This window comes from Melanostigma gelatinosum (genome assembly GCF_949748355.1).
Source record: "Melanostigma gelatinosum genome assembly, chromosome: 10".
NCBI classification, from domain to species: Eukaryota; Metazoa; Chordata; class Actinopteri; order Perciformes; family Zoarcidae; genus Melanostigma; species Melanostigma gelatinosum.
Genome location: NC_136643.1, coordinates 16,618,607 through 16,645,860, shown reverse-complemented (window position 1 = coordinate 16,645,860; position 27,254 = coordinate 16,618,607). Strand labels below are relative to the sequence as shown.

At 40.8% G+C, this 27,254-nt stretch overlaps 1 protein-coding gene across 1 annotated transcript; it reads right to left on the bottom strand.

Moving 5' to 3' along the window:
* Positions 1–647: 647 nt before the first annotated feature.
* On the bottom strand, positions 648–27,223 carry grb14 (growth factor receptor-bound protein 14). Its single transcript, XM_079276673.1, has 15 exons — positions 27,164–27,223; positions 23,034–23,248; positions 21,642–21,771; positions 9,283–9,439; positions 7,747–7,868; positions 7,530–7,604; positions 7,244–7,381; positions 6,038–6,148; positions 5,836–5,931; positions 5,414–5,476; positions 4,067–4,183; positions 3,667–3,736; positions 3,480–3,567; positions 2,883–2,976; positions 648–2,738 (listed from the first exon to the last, which is right to left on the bottom strand). The coding sequence occupies exons 2-15, from the start codon at positions 23,219–23,221 to the stop codon at positions 2,592–2,594; spliced, it is 1,596 nt and encodes a 531-aa protein (XP_079132799.1). The 5' UTR covers positions 23,222–23,248; positions 27,164–27,223; the 3' UTR covers positions 648–2,591.
* Positions 27,224–27,254: the final 31 nt, after the last annotated feature.

Sequence of the window (27,254 nt, the reverse complement as noted above, 5' to 3'; positions counted from 1 at the left end):
GTCTGAAGTCGTAAGAGTGAGAGTGCAGCCAGGAGTAAATCCAAAGTCGTGGCGAGAAGTGTTATGAACAGTGGTGGTTGTCCATGAGGGCCAGAGACGGAGCGGAGAGAGAGGGTCTTTATTTACTGGGAGAAATGCTGTATCCACAGGCCGTTTGGGCTGGATAGAGCTGGATGAATTCATTAAAGGAAGCGCAGTCTCTCCCAGCTGCCAACTCTCCCCCTGCAGCCAGACTCCGATCAATGGCAGGATTACATCCAAAACAACATTTAGCACAAGACCTCGGAAGCAGGGGTGCATTTAAGACTTCTCTGTGTGCGCACATCTCCCCTGGATGTTAGCACTGTTTCAAAATGTGCTATTTAAGTAGAGGAGGGCAGGAGGTACAGGGGCAACGTGTTTGTATCACAACAGAGAAGATTGTTCAACACAAGACATTCTTCCATTTACTATTGTGTAGAGAACAATCATATCCTTTACCATTTATTTTTCATATTTCATATCCGATGGAGCTCAGGTGTAAATTAAAATAAGTTCATCTTCAATTCACTACTTGCAACAGTAATATTACATGACTTAATATCAGAGAAACAACAGACACATCGTAAAATACACTTACTCATTGCAATACATTCGACAGACGTGTTTCTTGATGTAATCCAAGCATTTGCATATACAATCTTAGATGCTCAACCAGTGAAGTCTTAGTTGCACAACTTTTGTACAACAACTTTTTGAAGTCAACTTAACTTGCATCTGTGACACATTGTATATGTATTATGTCATTTAAATTGCATCAGACACAATTATTAAACCTGGACAAGTAGTACCATCTAGTGGTTATAAAAATGATTTATGTAGAGGATAGAAGTGTATATACACACAATTCATCAACTCATACTTGACAATGTTAATGTGCTAATGTGTCCCATACATAGTGCTGCTAAATTTAACTATGTGCTGGATCTCATTAGAAAATCATGTCAAAATCTTTCTGAGCAAAGAAGCGCCCCACCGTGTGCTAACGACGGTGAACATTTCATTGTACAGTGAGATTTAGTGTCCGTCATTGCATTTGTATCATAACCCATTTATTATAAAAAGACTAAGCGGTATATTATTTTATACAATAAAGAGATAGTCATCTATTGCGTCACACTGTCCCAGATCTCATCTGGGCTTTATAGTTCGGAGTTTACCGTGCTGCGTATTTAACTACAGCAATTGCCGGCAGCTTTTAAACATCATTGAACTGTGTACTGTAATGTGGCTTTAACTAACGGTGTGTTTACCTTGCAGCTCATCGTTAAATGTAACAATAAATCATACAAATCGTACATTACAGACTTTGTTTATATAAAACTATGCAGTCCATGACATTTATTGATCAATGCACTGTTGTCCAGCTGAATAAAACAAAAAAATGAAACAAACAGAAGATGGACATTTCAATGATGTCACTGATTTAAAATGCCTTGTTCTTAAAAGCTGATGCATCATTGGCTTATTAAAAACAAACAATATCTGAAACAATATTTATCCACAGCAGTGGCAAACTGTATACCTGAATCTTTGGAAATTATAAAACCTAAATTACATAACTGAATTTAGAAATCAGTCACACAGTATTTCAGATTTCCATCTTAATGGCTACTATCTGAAATGAGTGAAATATATTTCACCGTTCTCGCTGTAGAGCAAGCTCACAACTTACTTCATGTAATACAAACATCTTATTTAATCACAATCATTTACAATGAATGTACAGTGCAGGCTAGTGAGGTTGTGCCATTTCTCTCCACCCTGACGTTACCGCTCCCCGTCTCTCTGCAGCAGTCTCAGTCCAGCTTACAGGGCACGCACAGTGGCACTTCCTGATAGGTTGTTTAATAAGCACTCAAATAGAAAACAATCATTCTCTTTTTTAAATACCTGAATGCTTGGAAATACAATGAAAAGTAAGATAGCTTAGTTTTACTCAAATTTAACATGACAGCGGTGGTGTGTACTACAAGTCCCAGAATAATATGGTTTCAAATAAAAATTGACAGGTTTATGTTTATGAAATAACTGTATGCATATCGCAGAAGACATTCGATTTTAATTTCGTCAGTGAAAACCCAAATGCAAGCTACTGTATGTATTTGAGTAATACAACACTTTCTTTCACTGATGTCATGATGTTAGAATCACAAGCTGTTTGCAGTACACGTTCAGCTCTACAGTACACAGCACAATAAGTCATGTTTGGACTTTGCACAATGGATTTACGGCCACACGTGGGCACATTACAGCGCCAAAGATTAACGTTCAACAAACACAACTGCACATCATCTTCAGCACATGGAGTCAGTTATCATACAGTCTATTGTCAAATTCAACTTTTTTCTGAAATGTAAAAATAAGGAGGAACCACGTAGCAAAGTATGAAGAAGGTGATAGTGCATGACAACAGTGGTTTCAGTTAGCACGGCTGTTAAGTCTGTATTTCTTTCTTCTTCAAGGCACGAGAACACTGGGAGTGTATGCCCTGAAAGGCCCTGGAGTTAAGGTGCATGTGGGCCCTCGGGGGGTCTCTTGGGGTCCCTCGTTCACAGGGCGATCCGGGAACAGTGGTGTTTGAGCTTGCAGGGCAACACCCCTCGGTTTAGCTGGTAAAACTCCACCAACTGGATCAAGTCAGAGAACCGCGTGTGACAGTCATCCAGGCTGTATAATGACTCCCCTTCGTCGTCCACCTGCAGTGCAGTATGCACACATATACGTGCACAACCACACACAAAGGAATAACGCACAAGAGACAGATGACTTACTAAACGTCAGGCTCAAATTGGGAAGATTATTAAAAACCAATGTAAGTCCAAACAGTGGATTGTACTCACAGGTAAGATCTGAAAGTGCTTGATTTTCTGCATGTGGCACAGCGACAGTACAAACGTCTTCGGGTTGCTTTGGCTGTCTCTCAGAAGAAATACTCTGAAAACAAGAAGAACGCATTGAAATATTCTCACTTCAACCATATTTGAGATTTCCCAAAGAATATATCAATATATTTATATTGTCTCTTGAAGTCCAGTCTATTGTGCTCCACGAGAGAATATTGTATATTCAGATGTTGTGACGATATAATAATTCAAACGCTTTATGTTTCTTCTTAAAAATAATCTCTAAAATGATTACATTTTGTTACTACCCACAACACATAATTGTACAAATGTATTGTCAACAGAAATGTATTTGTTCAATTCAAATGTGACTCACATAAAAAAAAATAAAATAAAAAAAAAAAGGTATTTTACAGGGAAATCACTCTTTATTAACAGAACTACCAACCTTGTCCTTTAGAAAAGAAGGTATATCAAAAAAGCCTCACTGTTGAGGATCATGCACCAAATGCTGTAAACCCAGAGGTCTACCTACTACAACCTAATGTCTTTAATGACATAATGTAACGACAGAAAAGCACTGTAACTGCTTACCCATCGATAAGACCCTGTTGAGTGATTAGCCGCTGAGCCTCGTCCCGAGACAGTTTGCCGTGGAACCAGGACTGAGCCAAGTGGAGGGCTGAAGCACAAAGAGAAACAATATATTGCAAATGATCCATTTCACTTACCGGTATGTACAGAGAGCAAATCAAAAATAATTAAAAAGCGCCGCACAAACCTATGATCGACACTGAGCTCTGTGATGTGGAGGGGCTCCCGTGGCTGCTCAGACGGTGGCAGCTCTTCCTCTACAGGAGAAATGAGTTACAGTCACAATGTAAGTTGAAGTAATGTGAATTTATCCTATTACAATCACAACTTATGAGGTGCTTACAACTGTTGACTTAACCTTTATGTTGTTGTGTTAAGCAACTATGTGTATGAATATACTGTTGAATAGTAAAAAGTACTTTGCTAATTCCTAATAACTCTGGTTACCCTGAACATGAACATATTTGATGTTTGTCGCATAACAACATTTTAATGATTGGTTCCTAGATTCTCTCATAACCTTTTTTTATTCTAGAGATTTCATTAAGTACCGGTAGATGTTTTCACTGGGTGATAGCCAGACTTACCCTCCATGACAGGCCTTCCTCTACGGCCACAGACAGCGCCTCAGATGGGTTCTCAATAACCCGACTCTTTTGCCCAGAAAAGTCCATCGCCACCAGTGAATTCTCTGAGATACTTCTCTGAAATTGTACACATACGTTGAAATGTTATTTTTGTACTGACCGCATTACTTATTTTTCTTTCAATTATTCCCCTGTTGTGTATTTTGCTTTATTTTCTCATCCAAAAAAAATACTGTATAAAGATGTGTATTTTATTTTACAAAATACCCAAATGTTTTCCTTTTTGGGGGGTTGATTTCCTTTGTATACTGTGGAAGAGGAGTGGACTGACTTTTGCTGTCTCTTGGTATTGTATTGCCATCTAGTGTCTGAATAAGGACTCCATTTCTATCATTTTTATTACTTCTCAGTGATCATATGAAGCCGTTTTCTCAAGGTAGCATGTTTAGCTAAATCTGTCTCGTGCAGCACAGGAGATTCAGCAGCCTGACCGTGCATTTGGCAGATTCATGTACTCTCGTATCTTTCGCGCTAATCCTCTTGGCGAGGCGGTTGGTGACCCTCCGACAGCAGAGAAGAGGTGAAGAGTTGTTAAATCTGAGAGCAGCTGATCACTGTGTATTTTTAGAAAGTGGAGGGTTCATGAACATGTCCAAAAGACATAAATAGATTGTGTTCACTGCCACAAAAATACTCCCAGTAGAGTCTGAGGCTATTCTGAGACGCCAAACCCACATGAACACACTGAAGGTGCCTCATTTGTCCTATGCAATTACATTACAACGCTGCATTTTTAAGGCATGAAAACGTATCTTTAAAGCTGCATTAATGGATTTTCTTTGGTCACCTGGGAGCAGTGGAACAAGCTAAAACAACAGACACTGTACTACCTTATAAAGTTGATGTGGCAAACTTGTTCACAAACATTTAACGATACAATGTCCCATTTTCACTTTGCTGGTCTCAAACCAACTCCTGAGTAAAATGGGTTTTTTTAGCTGTTAAACGCTCTACCATGTTCTCCAGCTAGTTGCTGTCGTTATCAGTCTGTCATTTGGTGCTTGAGAGGTATTATACGTGGGTACATCAGAGCTTTATGGCTGAAATAGGTTCCCTGCTTGGGTTTGAAACAAGGTTAGCGAGGACAGTATGTGGGCTGAATCACCAACACGCCAACGCTGACCCAACCAGGTGAAGTTACGGCAAACTGCAGATTGTGTGTTTATCACAATCTTTTGATCCACTGTTAATATAAGCTTACCAAAGTACATTTTTGATGTGAGGATATAAGCTTTTAAGGCATTTTCAAGTGAGTTGCATGACATAAAGATAAGACCTTCAGCTTACCATTGGCGAAGCTTTTTGTTTCTGGTGTGGCTGAATGAAGTTTTGGTACAGTTCCATCCCATACTGGAACACACAAAAAAAGTCAGCATTTTCAATTCCAATCTCAAATATCTATTACATCTTAACTTTAAAATACTTTCAGTATTGCTGGAGAGGAGGGATGAAAAGGGGCAGATACAAATAAAGCCTGTTAAGCTTGACTGTATATTATTTATAGACCAGCAGGAGAGTGACTAATGCTCTTAAGTGTATCCATCAGATATCCAGACAATGAACACATGCTGCTTCTATAAAGGCTACGAGTGCTCATCCAGCATCACTCAGTGGTTTCCCCTGACCTCCTCCCAAAGCTAAATCTGATTCTAGCACTGACTCAGCATTCGTCCTCTTAGACATCACCAGTTGGTGATCAGCGAGCCAACCTTTAACAAGCGCATGGCTGTGATCCAGCAGGTCCTGGTCTGCTCATCATCCGCACAAAGCAGCTTCAAGTCCCGGGCTGAACTACACTTCGTGGACTGGAGACAGAAGTTACAGGAGACAAGGAGTTCAGCATGCGGAGAATCTATACTCTACTTCTGCTCCTTTGGTGCAGTTTGGGCATTTCTAGAAAGTGATTGGTACCTTGACACAGAAGCCATAATCTGTAGGTGCTCCATGTAGTTTTTTGGCTGACAACACTGTGTAGACATCACTGTCACTGAAATCGGCAATGAACTGGAGATGCCTTGGTTCCTGTAAAAAAAAAAAGGAGTAAGTCATTATAAAACAAAAGCACAGAAAGAACTTTCATGCAACATCAAAACAAAGTTTCGGGTCCAGTATTGAACTCCGCAACATGTCTGTAGGTCTGCTGCGTGAGGGATGGAGAGGCATGTAAGGTCTGTGTTTGTGTGTGTCAGTATTGCAGCCTTGCCTCTTCAATAAATTTGATGATGTGGTCACTAATGTGAAGAAGTTTTGTAAATGAATTGGACATGAAGCATACATGCTTCTGTTAGAAATCCAAATCTGAACAGTGGATGAATGCCACCTATATCTGAATTAAACCACACTTACTGTCTAATTGTTTTCACAGAAGGTACACAATAAAAATATAGGGTCTGTAACGAGACAGTATCAGTGCCCACATTGTGCCAAAGAAACATTTCAAAGAAAGAAAAAGGCACAAAGATGGCCATTGTTCTGCTTTCATGTGACGCAGCGGCCCGACTTCCTTATTTAAAGTAACGCCTCAGCCGGTATTGACTGTGCTGACTGACTAGCAATGTGTCCGACCACAGATGAATGGTAAACCTGCTAAGAGTAAAAGTGGGCGCCATACCAAAGCCTCCCTGCACCCGACAACAAAAGGTCGACTGTTGTAGGAAATGAAAGCAGTTGAGAAATGGTTGTGTTGGCACGCCGTGTGCCTGGGTATAAGCTTCACTTGTCAGCAGCTTTGAGAATCCTGTTTCTGCCCGGGTGACATGCCAGCTGACCGAAGGAAAATCAAGCTCAACCTGTTCCACTGCACTCTCCAAGCACGAGTGAGATATATACAGTGGATGAACTGTTGACCCCCACAGTGTACCAACAGCAGTCTTTTCCAATTGTATCATAAATATTACAGCGCAACTACAGTATGTGCCTTAAATTCAAGCAAGCGCTCCAGACCAATGTAATGCAACAACATATAGATATCCAAATAGGATATGAAATAGGATTGCGTGCAACAGAATGGTTTTAATTATATAAATAACCCATGTCGTATTCCGCTTCTTATATTGCTCTTAACATTTCGTAAAATGCAGACAACATTCTGTAGCCGAGTCATTTTCTTTTACTGACCTTGGAAGTTCCCTTGTTGGAGAAATAAAGCCCCGACCTCCGCAGGACAAAATAAAACTTCTTCCACGACTTCCTGCCTTGCTCTTTGGCATGGAGGTGTCCATGTATCTCTGGACAAGTGCTGGAGTTGAGAAAGGTCTGTGTTGAGGAGAGAAATACGTGTCCATAGATGGGTGTGAACAGTTGACTCTTAATGTGAAAACACATTTAGACAGGAGTTTGAGAGCCTCACAAATGGCACTCAATAGGGGAAGAGAGTGCAGCGTGAACAGAAGGAACGTAATACCTGTATGAGCTGAGAGTGATCCACCACCCCGTTGGTTTCACTGGATATGGAGACCATGTGATCCGGGAAGAAATCCTACCAATATGAAAGCAACATCATTTGTGACAGCACTCTTTAGTCTCCTCAACCCACACAGTAGTCGGAATACAGGTGGTTGGCAAAATCATGCGTGTGAACCCATCACCATACCCACAGCATAACGCTATCACAAACTCACCAGGGGTTTCCTGAAGAATTCATATTTAGCATAATTCTTCCTAAAATACAGCCGGCAGTCTGTGTCCATTCCCCAGCCTGACAGCACCTCCATCACAAACTCGTGGTCTTCAATGGTTCTCTCTAGTGAGACCAGGAGGACAAGAAAAAGAAAATCAATTACGTTTTGTTTTTTTTCACTCCTCTATGATAAAAGATGGAGACGGAATAGAATACATACGTTTAAATGTTCTTAATCGTAATGCAAAGATTTCCTGACAAGAGATCATTGCTTTACTTGGAGGCACACAGTTTTGATTATCAACCTTATATCAATGTGTAACCTCTGGATGAGAGCAGAGGTCTCAAGAGAATGATTAGAACATAAACATGAATTGTTTCCCAGAACTTGAAATGAGTGAACACAAATGTTTCCCCCTGATTCAACAGACAGCACACAAGACGCAGCCCTCAACTTTGAACAAACAATCAGGGCAAATACGTCATCAGACAACAAGTACCTATTCATGATTTACATGGCTGATAATATGATTGTGAGGAATTAGATACTGTATGCCTTGGTCACAATTTGATTTAATAAGCATTTATAGATATGAACTTTGAGTGGTCTGCAAAACAGCAGGAAAACAGTCTATTGCCTTAATACAGTGAAAACCATGCATCTCATTTCAGAAAAAGGTAAATAACAAATATCTATCGACATGTTTTTCACAATACAGCAGCACGTGGCTTTGATGAAAGAACACATTGATGACTGGAACAGAACAGATGGATGAATTATGTAATGTGTGCAATAGTGTGAAAATGCAGCAGAGAAATCTTGTATGCAGTCATGCTGTCCCTCAGCAGATCAGTGTTAATATATCAATGACAGATATGTGTGTTTTTCACTGTTGGCTTATTAAGAACTATATTCAATGTCAGTCATACATCATTCTTGAATGCAAATGGTAATGTGCCTATGATAAGCAAACACTTCCGTTACAGTACATGTTACATAAGTGGTTACAACTAAAAGCAAACTATTCAATGCAATGCATCACTACCAATGCTCCTTAACAGTGTCTAAAGCAAGCCATTTCTCTCATGAAACAAACCCCCTTTAAAATGAAAATGTCCTATGCAAGGCATATATATGATTGATGCCTCGCAGTGATAAAGACAAAATCCGTACCAAATATTAGCCCTCCTCATATTCTACACGATGTAATTGGGCACTAAACTTTGACCACAAACACAAAGCGGTGCTCTGTTCCACTCGCATATATCGCCAAGTCACCTGCCCACCACCCCCACTACTGCCACTCCCATCAAATCAAGCAAACCTCGCCCCTAGTACCAACAGCATTACCATCACATGGTGAATACACATACTATCAAATGTGTGTACAGTTTGATCAACAACACTTAACCGGAGCTGCCTCTACATAATGTCTAATACTCTCACAACATGTGAGATTTGATTAGGATAATGATCATGCATGATTTTTTACAGTCTCACAGAACAATGCAATTTATACAGAAAACAACATTTTACCTATTCCCAGATGAGAGACGTGTTCAAAAAGGGTCCAGCTGTGGTCATCAATGCAGTGGTTCTTCAAGACAAACAGCTGGCATATGTCCCGGGCAGTGATGTCACTGGGAACCTCCACTGCCCTGCTGGTGTTATCTTCATTATAAACTTTGATTACCTGAAAACAGAAGCATAGAATCAACAACCACTGCAACCTCTCAGCAGCATGGGGTACTTTTTACCTTTGAGGAGCACAAGCAGAGAGCGGTTTTTTGACTTGAATTAGTGCAATGAAAAGTATTAAAAGTGAGGCAAAGTATCAGACAAATGAATCAGGTTGACCATCAAACACCAGTGAGGTAGCCCCTGTTTCCTACTGCAGCAACAAAATATTGAGAACATTTGCGTTGATAAAGGACCTTACAAAGTAGGGAACAATGTGCAACGCATGTTCCAGGATGTAAATAATCGAGCTTGTGAAGTGTATTAATCTTGCAATACCACATTGAGACATCAAACACTTAAAAAACTGAATCCATCTGAAAGCAGAACTTACCCCCCTGTTTGGAGCCAAGCAGTGTTCTGAGTTTGTACAAGATCTGTAGCCTATGCATGGCTGAGTACACAGCATTGCAAAAGAGAGCTTTTGTAGGAAACATAAAAACACACGTCTGACAGCACTGCGAGCGTCAGCTGGGAAGGACCGAGCCTCTATCTCTATGTCTCCCTCGCCCGCTCTCTCCCTCCCTCTCTCGCTCTGTGCTGCAGTGGAGCTGAAAGGAGGCAATTAGGCAAAACTGCCTCTTAGCACAGCGCTGTCCCAACTCCACATACCGTATCTGTATTGCTGGGGGTGGATACCAAATCACCTGCTGCCTTTCACCAACACTAAGCGTCAGAGATTGATCTGCTCATGAACTGGAGTCCCTTTCAGCAATGCACCACACTAGGTCGGATCTTAAACCATCGTATCACTTTTAACATTGCAGTCTGAATTGAGAGAGCGTAAGATTACTTAAAGGTCTTGTATTGCCTTCTCTAACATCACTGTATTAATGTATCTATATCTGCATCTCCTATTCACAAAATCATTTTGAATAAACTAGGAAATACTGTAAAAGAGTCCATTTTAAGAAGTTGAGGAAATTTGTCATATCAGATCAGACACAAAACAATATTTTTCCCCTTGCGGTGAGTCTCCTGCCGTAAGGAACATGAACCTAAAAGTCAGAATTACAAGATGCCATAACTTTAACAGCTAGATGAAGCCAGCAATGTTACATATTCAATGTTTGAAAATGGCTCCAACCCCCTCTCCATGCTCATTCACACGCCTATGGCAAGCAGAAGTCCAGCATAATGCCCTGCAAGAGCCCACACAGCAATTACAAAGGTGCTGGTTAAATGTAATGCTAGTTGGGTCAACTCTGTCTAAAGTTGACACAGGCGGGTGCGGAGACGGGGTATGGAGGGGAGCAAAGTAAAGACCAAATGACTGTCTTTTTGTTTTCTTTCTATGAGCGCTATTGGTAGTTCAAAGCTGGGCAGGGCCAGCCTGATTCCTTTTGTGGAGAGAAAAGAGGTCAGCGCTCTCCAGCGGGGCTGAGGTTTGAGCCCTCAAGGAGCCATCAGCAAATGGGAGCCTTCAGCTATGACATCATCTCTCAGTGTAAACCATTTAGTGTTTAATCAGCCCACTTGGAGCCTGACAAAGACAAATATCTTTGCTTGTGGATGTCTCACAAAGACGAGGGCGTACACTAAACGGATTACTCCAGCAGCCCGTGTTTTAATATCGTTAACACTGCAGGTTCGTTATCAAACCTCTTGTTTAAACCAAATCAGAGACAACTACAGCTGAGAACAGGAGACATCACATTCATTTAAAATAAACAAACCCCAGATCATAAAAAAAAAGGTATGAATTTGCTGAACTGCTGGTCATAACTGCATCTAGCCTGCACTCTTGTTTAGCTGCTGTGAGGAAGCGGCTTCCTGAGAGTCGGCCAAATCAAATCATTCAGGCATCACATTTCACCAGGGACAGGGTAGGGTTTGTCAGAGGATGAGGAAACCTTTTTGGGGCATTAGCATTGCAGATGTACTCCATGTTTGCAGTCCTTAACACACACACACACACACCGACTGATATAGTTTCGTGAAAATTTTTGTTTGGATGTCGAGAAAACAGGCATCCACAATGAATGGAAATTAAATTAAATTACATGAATCCTTTCCATCACTCAGACCATAGCCTGTAAACTCTTCCACCCACTATCCGACATCAAATCATTTGTGATAATTATGCAAAAAAATAAATAATACTATCACAGTAACCATGGAGACAGCACAGGAAACCGCTCTGCTTGTGTGGTTCAGATGTCCGCCCTCAGAAGTAACATGGTGATAAAGCACCTCCTCCCAAAAAAAAAAAATCAATCTTTAGAAGTTAGTTTCATAGATATTGTCACAAGAACCAGGCTTCACATCAGGACACTTCCACACTCCATCATGCCTCTACGTTCTACTTTTTTAGTTAATATGTATCTTGTAAAGGGGTCGTATAAGTGGCCATTGTATGTGTTACGCCTAAGGCACCAAAATGGTGCTTACATGGTTTGGCATCAAAAGCATTTAAAAGTGAGGATTTCAATGAGGAATTATGCTCTGCAGGTTATTTTAGATTCACTAACTAACTTAGCAGATGTCTGAGTCATGCAAATATCTTGTTGGTTGTTTTCCAAACTTAGAAAATATTCCATGTTGAATCACAAAGACATAAATAAAACATACAATATTTTACATCAGATGTGGTAGAGCAGTGGCATGTTGTATTTGAACTTTCAACAAAATATAAAGTGAAAGGACATCAGATGAGAAATACGCATAAATCCATACTACATGCTGTTCATAACATCAACAGATAGGTCAACTCACTTCATTGCACAACCCAAACTAATTACTTTTACTTCCTAAAACAACTTACTGTATCATTATGCATCATTTCTCATACATGACGTTGAGTGGAAGATACTGTGAATCATTGGTTAGGAGTTTCTAATAAATGGCCAGGCAAGGTAGCATGCTGTGTACTCGGCTGCTGTCTTTATCAGTGAACACAGAGCTGCATTCATCAGCAAGTAACCCTGATCCAAATGTAAACAGGCTTTCACCTGAGTAGCATTCATGTACGCCTACGTCATGTCAATCAAGTACACCTTTTATGTTGCAACGTCTCTGTTGGGATTATTGTTCTTCACTTTGAAGGGCAAAAGAGCAAACTGGTTTCAGCTGTTCCAACGAAAAATATGAGTTGTTTTTGTAAAGACTTGGTTGCAGTAAATGCCAAAATAAGAGGTCGCTTTTGAAAAATGTACAATGGTACAAAAGTAAGGCTCACTGGGGTGAGATATTGGACAGCAATGTAATGTCGTAAAAGTGCATAATGTGAATAGTTTAAATTTGATCCGATTGTGTACTATCTGCATCATAAAAGCACCATAGGGATCATTCTGTTTGCTTAGTTTGGCACGAGCTAGATTGGTTGTGCTTGATATTAGTCTTGAACTTTATTGTAAAATACTTTAAAGCTCATCACCCAGATAAAAACTGCTAAATAGTTAAATTCACCAGTGACAACACTGTCAACATTAAACTATTCAAAATGTCCACACAATACAGTATTGTTAGCTTAGTCAAAACCAGCAGAGCAAACATTCAAAAATGTCCTCCAACTCAAACAAGCAGTCAAATCTGCAGTCTAAATTCTGAAACTGGTTGGTGACGATGTCTCCTGCTGTGGCCAGAAACGTTTTAAAAGCAGTTATTCACATAACTTCCTTGGTGGCGGTAATAAGAATACCGTAAGTTTATAAATTACAGAATCATGAGCAAGCTGTATATCTAGTTAGCTACTTTAAAAGTGGAAAAATAAACTTGTACCCTCTGGTGAACAAACGGTGAAATGTTTCGAAATCAACGCAATCTTTTACATTTTGTGACAGTCACCAGCCAACATACGGTGAGGGTGAAGCAAAAGAACATGTTGTGCTGCGTTACAAAGAACCTTCGATGAAAAGCCTTGTCTGGACAAGTCAGAACAAATCCAGACATCGACTATGTAGCACTACATATAGTCTTGTTGAACATAAACTCTATTAGACCTTCTTATCTCAAGGACAGCACAGTGTGAGACATTTTGGCAATTAGACCGCTTTGGTTTAACCTTGAACTGCACTCTCACAGCTGCAGCTCTATCATGTAGTGGTGGTGAGGAGGTGGCCTCCAGCCTCATCTAGCTAAGAAACCATTAGGAAATGTCCTCAATGTCCTCATTTCGAGCTCTCTCTATAATGGCCAAACCAGGTGCTATTTACGCCTTTAGCTCATGGCTCCCAAATAGTAGCCAAGCACTGGTTCTCTGGATGCTGAAACAGAAATGGACCAAATGGAAAAACAAATCCAAAGCCGGGATACGGTTTGCTTTACAGAGCATCCAGCGGGCACCAATGAGTAGATGAATTGCAACAGCAGACAAATGTTATCAGGCTACACAGATACACACGCTGGAAAGATAGTAGCTACTTTAAACAGGTTTTTAAAAACAAGACTGCTGAGCTGCTGCGGTGTTATCTAAAAAAATGATTTCTATTCTTCTGAGCTTGTTGGTATTGGATTTTCACAACACATTTGACTCAGATATAGGATGTAAAAGACACTTGAGGTGGCTTGATGAATAATACACATTTACTGTCATTATAAAGATGTCACATCTGCAATGTTCTAAAGTCCATATTTATCTTATACCACCTAATATGGGTCACGAGAAGGTGCCATATCTGTCACACAGGTCCACATTTCACTGTACGTTTCCGCTTGGCAGATTCCAGGTTTGCCAGTCTAATATCATATGAAATACAAGTCGACGTCCCCGTGTCAAAGTAAACAAAAAGAGCAAGTCATCAGAAGATGGAAGGCAAGAATCTATAAATCCATAAGGAATAATGGAGCAGTATTAAAGGGGAGCAGGCCGGAATTTAAGAATTAACATGATATTGTTGTTGGAAAGTCCCACCAATGCAAAGCGCCGCTCCACTGACACTATATATGCATACTGTACCGTTTATAAATATTCAGATTTTACATGTGGGCTTGCTTTGTTCAGCATTCATGCAGATTTTACATTTTAGAAGTCCAGAGAATCGGCTACTCTAAGAGTAAAACACCATCTTTTGCCATCAAATGACACGTTGCATCTGTGTCAAAGATGAATCCCCACTCATGTAAGCTAACATTTTTTAAGAACCCAGTGTGAGTCCCGGTGAAAGTTCAGATTGAGCAAGTAACAACAGCACAGAGAAATGATTGTTGATATAACATACTGATGAAGACAAACCCTTGTTGTACACATAGTGAGCCCTTTTAGAGTGCTCACATGATGTTGGATCCGGCACCATTTCAAAAGACGGCTCCAATTTAGAACGATCGTCCAACATGAACATAAAGCAGCTCTTCACGAATACAGAGGAAAAATGTTGAAGAGAGAGTAGAAGAAGAGATCCGTGTAAGATTCCTACCCGCTTCTGCAGACAAAGTGGTGTGATGGCAGGCAAGGTGACTCTTCTCGCATGGAAATTCATGATTCTGCCTTAGGTGCACAATTAACTGCGTGATAGGTACATAGTAACCGAAAATAAGGCTAATGTACCAATTGTAGTTGTCAGGATAGTTAATAATATAACAAACAGCACTTAGTACTATATGGTAACCCTTTTGAAAGCTGTGAGGATGACATCCCTCACAATGAAAGTGTGAGAAACTCCGTCTCGTCGCCTACCCTCAACTCAAACTCCTCCTTTGTCCTTGGGAAAGGTTTTCATTTTGGCTCTTCTTAGAAAGGCAGTTCCAATAAACGACACAGAAAAAAAAAGGATTTTCTCCTGAATTACAAAGCTACTGTTAAATACTTGGAATCAAAGTACGGTAATAAATTCTGCCTGGCAATAATGTGAAAAACACAGCAAATAAGCTGATGATGTCTCAAAAAGTCCATGTATCATATTTTATTTTACTTTGTAGCCAGACACTAGACAGCTATTTTTAAGACTCAGAAGTGAAACACACTTCACCAAACAAACATTCACAAGCATAGTCATGAAAATGTTGATTTATGTGCACTGACATTCGTCAAGGAAATGGGCAAAAAGTGATCCTTAAAGAGTCTCCAGTTTAATAACTGTTTAAATAATTAGAAACTGAAGAGCGTACTGGGGAAATCTAAAAAAAGTTGTCTCCTTGCAGGACAGTTTACCTCTTTCTGCAAACACATTAAGAGTGAGCTGTTAGATCTACATCAGGGCGCAGATGATCCATTTATTGTATTATTTCTTATTCAATTATCATTACCATGTTAGTCTTTCAGTCTTAACAACATTCTGAATATACTGTCGTTTTTGTTGATATTCATATACTGCTTTGGCACGAGTGTATCTAATGTGATCATGCCATTTGGGCCCTTTGTGAGTGAGAGAGAGCGAGAGAGAGAGAATTAGCGGTCCAAAATAGCCCACAGCCTCAATTCCCAACACGCATCTGTTTTACTGTAAGACTAGACAAAGAGGCCTTGTAAATATCAGTGTGCCATCTTTACAAGACACTCGCATTTTCAAGCCTCAGTCTTAGCCAAATCAATGTCAAATAAAACACATTTTTTCAAAAGGTTGACGGGTATAGTTTAGGTCAAATCGAATTGTGAATTGTTTGCCTCTAGTTTAACATATTAAAATGAACCTCACTATAATGAAGTAGACTTTTCAGAAATTACATGAGCACAAGTATGGACAAGTGCTTGCACAAAAGATACCAGATGCTGTGGAGGGCGGGGGGGGGGGGGGGGGGATGCCATTTCAATAAAACTTATGAGTGCACTTATAAGGGAGAGACATTCGCAGACCACAAGGAGCCTGAAATAGTTGTCTAATAAAGACCACACACATACAAACTCACTCAGCCCTGCTATGCTAATACTGTACCATATATCTGCCTCATTTTCGGACAATGTGTAGGTTTGGTATACTGCGTATTAGTTGTGGTGTGAAAGCTGCCAGGATGTGAATACTTTGGGTCCCTCAGTAAGCTAGAAGCGCATCCCAGAGCAGCTATGTTGCAAATCTACTCGTCACCAATGCTTTGCAAAGCTACAGTAACAAAAATCTGTACACTGCATTTCAAAATGTGCATGGGTCCATTTCTTTTATCTCCTCACCAGCACCAATCACTGTCCTCCATTTCAACTCATGAGAACCTCCCACAACAGGCTTCATGTTTATCTCGAAACACAGCACACTGGCTTGTGAGTGCGCAGACAAGCAGACGCTGCTAGTTATCACACAGCTAAAATGAATTGAAATTAATGGAGCCAGAATGATAACAGAGTCTCCACAACTCCCATAACAAAGCCAGCCCTAGACACATTGTCCTTGACCACAGTTGCTTCAATGAAGACCCCTTTGCATGCTCTGTCAAAGTAACAAGACGGCAACCAGAGTAGCAGTGGTGCATACATGTAGGTATGGAGTGTACAAACACCTTTGACCGGGGAGATTCACAGTGTACCCGTCAAAGAACGGCCAGAGATATCGAGCAGTATCCATCTTGAGGAAGGACGCAGCCAGTCACGCTACAATCTTATCTACAGTAAACTTTTGCTCCCTGAATTTAGCCTTTAAGGCAATGCCTCCTGGCCTAAACATGGCACTGAGCCAGGGAAGAAGCAACATCTTGAGCAAATACTGGGGGAAAAGAAGTCTCTAAAACAATAGTATCGTCCACACACATAACCACCAAGAGGACGCTTCCAAAGCACTGACTTTAAAATTCTTTTTTTAGATGTTATTGCTAAAAAATGAAATCAAAATAAATGTAGCCGATACTGCTGTTGTGCTTTTGCACACGGTGGAAAAATGTGAGTCGGATACCAGTGACTACTGTTGTTGGACTTCTCGTCCACTTGTGTTCAGGAGCATAAAATGGAAATACTCAAGTAAATTGCCTCTAAATTGTAGTTGGGTGCAGGATTTTCAGTAAATGTCTTGTGTTGCACCAGCGTCCATCTCTGGCGCCACAAAATCCAAAGCATACTAACTATACTTGAGGTGTGCTGTGACATACACAGCCAACCTTCAGTGAGGTGAGGGATGTCTTTTCATTCACACTACTAAATGTTTGACTGAACAAATTCAACTAAGTTGGTATTTTTAGGTGTATTCACACATTTAGCGCTGTCTGGATTTGGTAAGATCAGAAAAGAGTGTTACAGAGAAAGAGATGCTTCTTGTGTTTGACTTAAACAAACATTCTATGTTTGGTCTATTCATATCGGACTACTCTCACAGTTTAAACCCTGATTGTGACTGTTTATTTATACCAGAGAATAATACCAGTTTGGTAAAACTTGAAGTTCCGTAAAAACCAGTCATGTCAATGTTTACATTGGCATTCATCAACACCAAGAAGAAGAAGTGGGTTCATTTTAATATCAACTTATTTGGTGTCAATAGTGAATGTAGAATTTGAGAAAATATAGTCTCTGCAGCCGACCATATCTCTGCAGCACTATCAAAACCGAGCATCAAAGCCCGGAAAGGTGCACATAAAAACTAGGGGTGTAACGGTTCACAAAATTCACGGTTGGGTTCGGTACGATGCAGTGGAGCCACGGTTCGGTACGTTTCGGTACAGTAGAAAACTATAAATGCCAGAGAAATGTACTTTATTTTGAAATATATTTATTCATTACAACTAACGTCATGAAGTTATTCTTTGACTTTGACCAATGATGGAACTATACCTGAGTGACCCATCTTCTGGGGTGTCTTCTTAGCAACACATAAGCATAAAAAACAAAAACTGCTCCTCAATGTTATGTAGCATTGTTACTTACATCTTGTATTGTTACTTACATCTTGCAAAAGAGATGTTTAATCTCAATGGGACTACCTGGTTAAATAAAGGTTTAAAAAAAAAAAAAGAATTATTCTTCCGTTTTTTTTTTTTTTATTCAAACGTATTGTTTGGTTCGTCATGCGTACCGAACCGTGAGCCTCGTACCGAACGGTTCAATACGAATACGCGTATCGTTACACCCCTAATAAAAACGTTTCAGACCAACAAGTAGAATCATTTCATCTCACGACTGTCCATCTGAAAGGGGGCAGATAGACAGAGACACATGCCTCTAACATCAGATGACTTTATATATATATATATATATATATATATATATATATATATATATATATATATATATATACACATACTCTGTTCGGCACAAAGAAGGAAAGCTTTGTTCAGAGATTACAGCATGACTCCTTAATGTTGATAGAGTTTATAAATGTCAAATGATACATGCAGTATGGCTTCAGCGTAGCTCTGTTTGGTCAGCACAAGCAGCTTTCTGACAAATGATGAAGTAGCTGAATGGAGAGAACATGAATCAATGTTTTATATTGTATTAAGTGTGACCCTGGGGGAGTCCATTACATCTGCTGGAGAGGAGAGGCTGAAACTCAGAGTGAAGAATGCGGACATGGTGCATGTTGCATCTGAAATAACATCTCTATAGGGGCAGGCATTTCCTCTGAGTCATATGGCTGAAGTGACAACTCAACACCGTCTGGAAGCAGACTGCCTGTGCGCTTCTGGTTTCTGGTACGAGCCCAAGCATGACTGCCCACTATATTCCTGGAGAGTGTAGGCTGTGCCAGATATCAGGACGATGTGCTGTTTCTTCCATGATGTTACACTCAAGGCCAGCTTACGTTGCCCTAATCAACAATATCAACATGGAATTGTCTTCACAATGACCAACGTGTAGCATGACAGACTTCTCTCTCCAACATATATTTACAGCATCATCAGGTAATGCTAAATGTGCCGTGTTTGTGTACGCAGTGGCATTGTGCTGTGGCTTAGCCAATCGTCTTAGAAGATGAACCCTTAGCATTTATAGTCGGCATTTCTTTTCCTGAGGTCCAACTCAAAAATGACAGAGGATTTTATTCCACAAAGTAAATCGGCAAATGTCTGGGTTGTATGTCTGAAACAGCTGAGGTAGTTTAGGACACATTCTATTCACTAAATTCACTAAGAATGAAATGCAGCAGCTGATAGGACCATGCATTGTGCATCAATTGCAACCGCCGTCTGCCCCGTCGCAAGGTCCGATTCACAAAAGATATTGCACCGATATCACGACGAAAGCACGGCCATAAGGTTTTGTAGAGGAATGTAATTTGCCCTGTTTCTGCGTCTCATTGCAATTATCCACGTGGCAAAGAATAAATGTTGCATTTGTGCCATGAGCACGATAGGAAACAAGAACGAAAAAGAGAGAGAGAAAAATAAAGGGGCATTCCTTAAAACTTTAGCCAACCAATTTAAACATGACAGAGAGAAAGCGACTTTCGGATTTAATTCCAAGTCCGTCACTATTTTTTTACCACCAACTCTTTAGATACGTGCACATAGCAGAGGAGCAACATGTTTCTATAACAGCTCATTTTATAATCTAAGCCTGCCTTTAGCAGAAGATTATTAATTGACTCCTCAAAAAGAGACACTGGTAAGCTAAATTAACTATTTTCCTTGTAGAAAGTTCAGAGAGCAAGAGGGGATCAGTGCTGCTCAGTTGGAACAATGATGTCATTGGTTTCTTGAGTGCTACTGAAAGAAGGTCATAACCCCTGTGACATGAGGATTGTGACACAAAAACAGCTGTTCACTCTGACATACTCCCTGTGTCTTGGCGGTACCGCTGCTGAAAAGACTAAAGTAAGAGGCTGCCAGGCCCATCAGCGAGATACGCGAGGAGCACTTTAAGATGTGCTCACAAGGAAGCCACATTGTTGCAGAGTGATGTCAACAGGGTGTCATATTGCTCCTTCACTGGGAGACTAGAGGATAATTCTCTCATGTATCAAAGAAAATGCAGAATCTGTGGAAATCCCTGATCTTCACAATAGGCTGATGAGAGCAGAGGATAATTGGCACGCGATGCCACCAGTACAATGGAGGCACCACTTTCCTTTTTTCATTCTCAGGATTAAAGCAGCACATGAGCACAGAGTATTCCTACGCTGCTGATCGTCCTCGGCAACTGATGAGCTCTGTAATTTCAAGCTTTCCTATGAGTCATTGCTTTGAGGTGCCCCCTGCTGCTACACTTGCACACACAAATACACACACCGCAAAGATACTGAAAAACTTGAAATCAACTTCAGCATCCAGTCTATGGATCCTCATCCAGGAAATATCTAGTGGTTGACAGACCAGACTAATTTAACAGCCCTGGAAAACGTATAGACAAAATCCATTTAGAAACCCAGGCTCTTTTGAAGCAGACCCATAATTGTTAGCTTTCCAACGTAATGAACGTGCTCTCTTTTTAGAATGTGGCAGTGAGTTCTGTATAAACGTACAAACAGCAGCAGATCAAAGTCATATTAAGTAATATTTTGCAGTGCATGATAATACATTTTCTCCTGACCTGCACTCATTAGTAGTTCTATGTTAAAGGGACAGTAACAAATGCATATGCAGATCCCACCGTTCTGATAAAACTCAGTTATCAGCTATGCATATGGTGGTGTGTTCATGTCGACTGTCAACTTGAGAGTTTTCCAAAAATCATTTATCATAAAAATCATATATTGCTTAGCTTACAGTATAGCAATACATCACTATATATATATATATATATATATATATATATATATATATATATATATATATATATATATACAAATAAATAAAGATTGTCAATGAGAGGACTTTTAACTACTTGTGTGTGAAATCAAAGACCCATTGTTTCCAAAGTACCTATGCATTTTGTGTGGTAAATCTGGCACTGTTATCTTTTGTCAACCATGCCAGTGCATTACAAATCACACACCCTAAAACAAATGCAGTGTCAACTGAGTGGCTGTTGGTCACTAAGCCAGGTATTTCCTGGGTAAACCAAATAATACAATTTCAAATGCAATGTCTACAGGTGGTGTCACACATCACATGTATTGCCTGTTGCCCAATGTATAGAAACATTGTGCGTTTGCATTTTCTGAGTATGCTGACTTTTATGTGTGCACTTTTATCTGTTCACTGTAACCAATTACATACTTGCATACCATGTTCCCTGAGGTTTCAGACAAATCACAAGACACACATGTCCTCCAGTTGTTTTTCTGGCACTTGTTCCAATTAATAAAGCATAACTATACTGCCTGAGGTAGCACACTGAAAATGTAAGAAAAGGCCTTTCTTTTTTAAATAAAATGCCTCTTTGTGTCACAAACACCCCTGAGTGCTGTAAATGGAACACTCACCTGAGTTGCACTACTTTTGGTCCATGGTAATAAACATTCAGAGACAAGGGGGGAGAGGGTTGAGGCGATAAGCTCAGGGAGAGGGTTTGGAACAGGGGATGGGAATGACTCCTCTCCCTCTTGATTGCTCCTGAAGGGCAAAAACAAAAAAAGCACAGGCACAGAGAGAGGAAGAAGCAGATGCTGCATAAAATGTGGCGAGCATTGTTCACACCTTATTCCAAAATGTATGAGATCCCATCGTTTCAGAAAGAGCAAAGTACGTCGGGCTGAATGTTTGTGCGTTGTGTAGGAAATGATGCACACATCTACAATATTCTATTTGAAGACACAGACGCCTCAGTCAAATGTTGGATCAAGCAGATACAGAATAAAGTTTGATATTGTATGAAACTCTGGGAGAAAGTGCGGTTGGAAAATCAAGTTTTTAAAAAGATTAATAATGGATTGGATCACCTATTTTGCCTGTCAGAGTCAGTCCAGACTGTAAAATCATAATGATGTATTACAAGACAGATTTGGCAAGCTGTAGCTCAGAGAGCTGTTACAACATATTGCTGGCTTCTCTGTTGTGCGTGTCCCATGTAGTTGAATGGGGGAGTATAAATGAAGCAGGTGATAAGCATACACAAGGCTGTCTCTGCATGGACTCCTCCTGCTCTCAACTACCGACTACGACGCACCATCCATCAGACTTTTGATAAGATAGAGCACATGTGAGCTGCAGCTAGCAGACACTAAAGAAAAAGTGCTTGAACTGGTGTCTGGAGGAAAGTAAGCCACATTACAATAAAAAAAGTTGCATGATCAATAAATATTGTTTTGTGATAATCTGGAAATAGTATAATTGAGTGTCACTCATCACAACCCCTAAAGGGATGCATCTGCAAATGTTTGGTAGTATAGTAGCCAGGATATTTAGTCCTTTACTTTTATCATCACGAGAAGATAAGAGTTAGCTTTCAGCACACTTGGAGATGAGAGGGCCTCAGTTTCTGAAAGTGGCTGATGTCTGACTGACACTTTCTTTACTGCTCTGTAAACACAGCAGTTACTGAGTTACTAATTATCTCCCTCAAACTAACAGGTGCTTGATTTGATTCCAGGTCTTTAACTGCACTGTTGGAATAAAACATTACACTGCATTGACAGCTGCGTTTGGGTCAAGCTCATTGTGTTTCCAGGTACAAAGTCTACCCTACGGCTTTCCAATAGGCGCTTGTGTCTCAGTTCTGCAAATACAAAGAGTGAACTATTCTTCTGTGGGGCAGCTAACATTGCAAAGTGTCGAGTAGAAAACAGTGCTTTCAGTTTTAGTGCAACAGAATATTATTTTTGATTGAATCTTAAAAACTGGTGTCATTCATGGCAAGGGAGAAAAATGAGTCTGACCTGTTCCCCTTGCTGAGCGAGGTCCTGATCTTCTGGGCATTTGGTGTTGGTAAAGGAGCTCGCGTAGGGATCAGGGCTGGGCTGGGAAAGCCACTCGCATTACCCTTACCACTCTGAAAAATATCTGCTTTCTCTCCGAGGCTTCCAGAAGTGTGTATTCCGTCCAGCGTGTTATTCATATCACTCATGTGGGCCGGCTAAATCCAAGGCATCATCTGGAGCAGAGACAAGAGACGAGCTGTTGGACCGGAGTGTGCAGAGCACCGTTCGAGCAAGCTGGCTAGCGGGGCTCCTCTGCTTACAGCTCAGCAGAGCACACGCACACACACTGTACACACACACACACACACACACACAGTCTCTCTGGCTCATCTGCTGCCCACGAGGCTGGCCCAGTGGGGCAAAACGATCCCTCCTACCCAAACCTGATCCACCACAATAAAGGATATTTTTAACACAATGACTCACAAAACAGCCATGCACGCCCTGACACAGTAGTGTACAAATAATCAAATAAACAAATAATCGGCTAATTTATTCCGCCTTACGTCTTTTGTTGACGTCGTGCTTTAATTCCCCTGCATTTGTTGAAGTCACCTTTGCGAGCTGGAAGCAGAACATGTGCATACGAAGCACACTTACACAAAGGGGGTGTCTTTAGCTCTGTAACGAGTCCATGCGGGCCACCAGTACCATACAACTTTTGTCATGGACTTCGCACAGTGATCTTAATTGCACTTTAAACTCAGTGCATCATTAGAAGACATGCGGTTGTACAGAGTAGCCAGCCAAGCGGATTGGTTGTGTTGTGGGCTGTGTCATTCAGTGACAGGCTCCATGTGGGGGATGGTTGGGATGATAACATCTTTCTGAGAGGTAATGTGTAACAGAGTCTGACCAGGGGCGGACAGGCTACTGGAGAGACAGGCTAACGGGCAGCATAGGGTTAAAGCAATACCTCACTACATTAACAGAAGGCACGGCTAACTTGATTACTTTGGTAAATGTGGTGCTGGTGCAGTGGTCTAACGCCAGTTGTTTTTACCTTCAGAAGCAAAAAATACAGCGTAAGGAAACAGTAAAACGTTGCATCTCAGAATGATAAAAGCTCATGCATGTCATCCTCCTGACTGCGTATCTTTAGTGCGGCTGTATGCTCAAAGGAAAAAGTTTTCAACTGGTTAACCGGTTGACTGATACAAGGACAAGAAACCCCAGGCAGCACGAGAGGGCCAGAAATAACTCATAGCCTGGAACACATTATTTTGGTATCAGTCAATGCAAATGCTAATTACATTGGTGTACGATGAACGCCAAATCTATTTTAGGAACTTAATAATAGTGTTGCACAGAACTGTAAGACAGTTTTAAAAAAAAAGTTTTTAATGGTTGCACCAAGAGCTACTGCTTCGAAAGACCCGGCCGACTTACTGACAGACACGCAGGTTTAATTGTTGTAGTTATTTCACTGCATCGGTTACATTGCCTCATATTAATGACTGAGTGTCCTTGTCCACACATCATTCACTTGCAGCATGCAACATTGTTTCAGCCTCCTTGTTTTCTCTTTTGCACACATGCTAGAACGCAATGCAGAAACTAAACAAAACAAAACAAAAAAAAGTTGTCTAATCGTGGCTAACTTAGTTTTATTTGGATTATTTTTGCACTGTAATGCATTTAGAGTGTACACATTGGATTTCTTTAGATGCCTTTTTGAAAAATAAAACAATTAAATTATTAATCATCAAGTTAAATTATTTTGGCTTTGAATGATCTATAGATTATGTTTTAATATAATTTATGAAATTGATTTTTTTAGAAATTCCACCCTATTGGTCATTGAATGACAGGAGCATTTTTGGCTCAGTGCCAAATATGACATCATGGACGCAGACTAATTGGTCTGATGAGGCCCTGGCTGCTGCCAATTACCTTCATCAGCTCCGCTTCCAGTGCCACAGCCCAAAGAGTGACCCCACTTATTTAGCTGCCGTGCCAGAGTGCTGATTGCAAGGTGTTAATAGTAAGGACAGTATTTACACTGTTGTTCCGAAATACAGTTCCGATAAAAAGAAATGTGGGGTAGCGACTCATCCATGCCCAATCCCTCTTCTCCAGTCTTGGAGTCACGCCAGTCAAGTCCATCCTGCAGGCCACCCCTAAGCAGAGCATGGACAATTAGATGGTGGAAACTGGATATTCCACCTTGCTATCGCAATGGTGGCACACAACCTGCGGCGGCTGGGTGTGTCCCCATCACTGCTGTAACAACAAGTAAGACCTCTGTTTCAGCCAAGAGGTTAGATCTGGGGCCTCAGGCTATGTTATGGCAGATGTTTCATAAGTGCCCTCCACCATATGGTAATTTGAAAATATCCTGGGTGCCCCACTGGTACTATAAAGTACTCATTGGAGTGTCCATCTCCCTCAGAACCCACCTTTATCTACCGTTGGACTCCTCTAAGTTTTCCTATCCTTCTACCAGCTTTTGAAGAGTAAGAAAGAGATTTGCTTCCAATCTATCCCCACTATAGTTCATACCCCCAGAGCACCATGTGACTGATGCTCTCCCAGTCTGTCCACAAAAGTCTAGGGATCCCATTAGCACCTAGTCTCTTCCTGGGGATGTTCTTAATCCACAAAGATATAGCAGGAGGGGTTGCATCACTGGCTTGATGAGCCTCAGAGTGGAGGAAGATGGTACTGCGAGGGGCCTCATGCTGCAGCATTCTTGCATGGTCATTATGGCTGTAATCGCAATTAAAATCAGAAATGCCTGACAGTTCTTCAGTACTAGGAAGAACCGTTATCATATAGTAGGGCTTTCTGGGTGATATGCATTGTTGACATTGTCTCTGTGGCTTCAAGAGTGAAAAGTTGTGTGCTGTGGGGTCCACCGATCGATCTTGAGTCGTACAACTCAAGACATATTTGTTCACGCTAAAGAACATCATGAGTTCAAGTGAAGCCACAGCTGTCCAGTTCAGCTCCGTGCACCCTGTCCATCTAATGAAATGGAAAGGTTGCTACATTTGTGCACTCTTGGCGCAACGGTTGGCTTATGTGGAATGTAACGGAGTGATGCATAGCAGCTGTTGGAAACTACAGGGAGAGGGTGGTTGGATCAACACTTGTGCTGCAGCAGCTTCTTTACAGACAAAAGCCACACTAGCCCATTCATAATGCCAGACAGCAGTGGGCATGTCACTTCTCACCGCGGCAATTATTGAGTGCGTTATGAATTGCTGCTATTTCTCACTTTAATTTATTTGTTTCTAGCATGTTGTAAAAGTTGTGGAGAAGCCATTGCAATGTGGGTTTTTTTTGTTTTCTTCCTGTTTTGAAAACAGCAGTAGTTCTGAAGCAGGCCCCTTGGCATCTAATTTTAAAAAAGTTTAATCATTCTCTTTTCAACGGCTTACTGCCTAAGGTCAAGATGCCCTCTTGTCACTGAAAATACTGTTGAAACATTAACTGTTCAGTTAATAATGCCAAATGCATTGATGTCTTTGCGACTGGCAGTGGGAGCTATTGTAGAACTATGGCATTATGACAAAGAAGTGTTCATCTTCATAGCAAACGTCAACTGGTATTCTATTACATTATGACGGTGTCGAATTCAACACTTTGGTTGACGCCGTTACAGTGATGCATGTTATGGTATTTGGTAAGAATAATGGACAGTTGGACAATGTTGACATTAGCTTCAGAAAGATGAACGTTTTTGAGTCTATCAATTTCGGGGATTTTATTAGGAAACATGTGGGAGAAAGCCAGGACTTGATAAGAACTGTTCGCTTATCATTGCTAAGATTGAGAAATGCCAAAGTCAGGGAGAGAGAAGGGGAGTTGAGGTTACGCACAGTCCCGGTGCACAAATCATTTCAAACACATCCGGGCTGCAATTAACTTACGGTTGCATTTTGCGACAATGCTTCACAGTAACGACTGATTTCCATTACAAATCAATAATGTTCATACGAAGGTAAACATTTCACGGACGAAAGTCCACGGTGCAAAATGAATCCGTCGCAGTCTTCCCTATTAGTCGAGGGAGCAGCTGCGACCAACGTGGCCGTCACACCGCACGCGTTTTTAATGTGGACTTTTCGTAACGCTGCTCTTACCTTGTGCCTCTTAGAGTGGAGTTCCCAATTCAAACCGAGTAACCTGGTCTTCATATCGCTGCTCCCGTGTGGGTTGAAACTCACTGTTGGC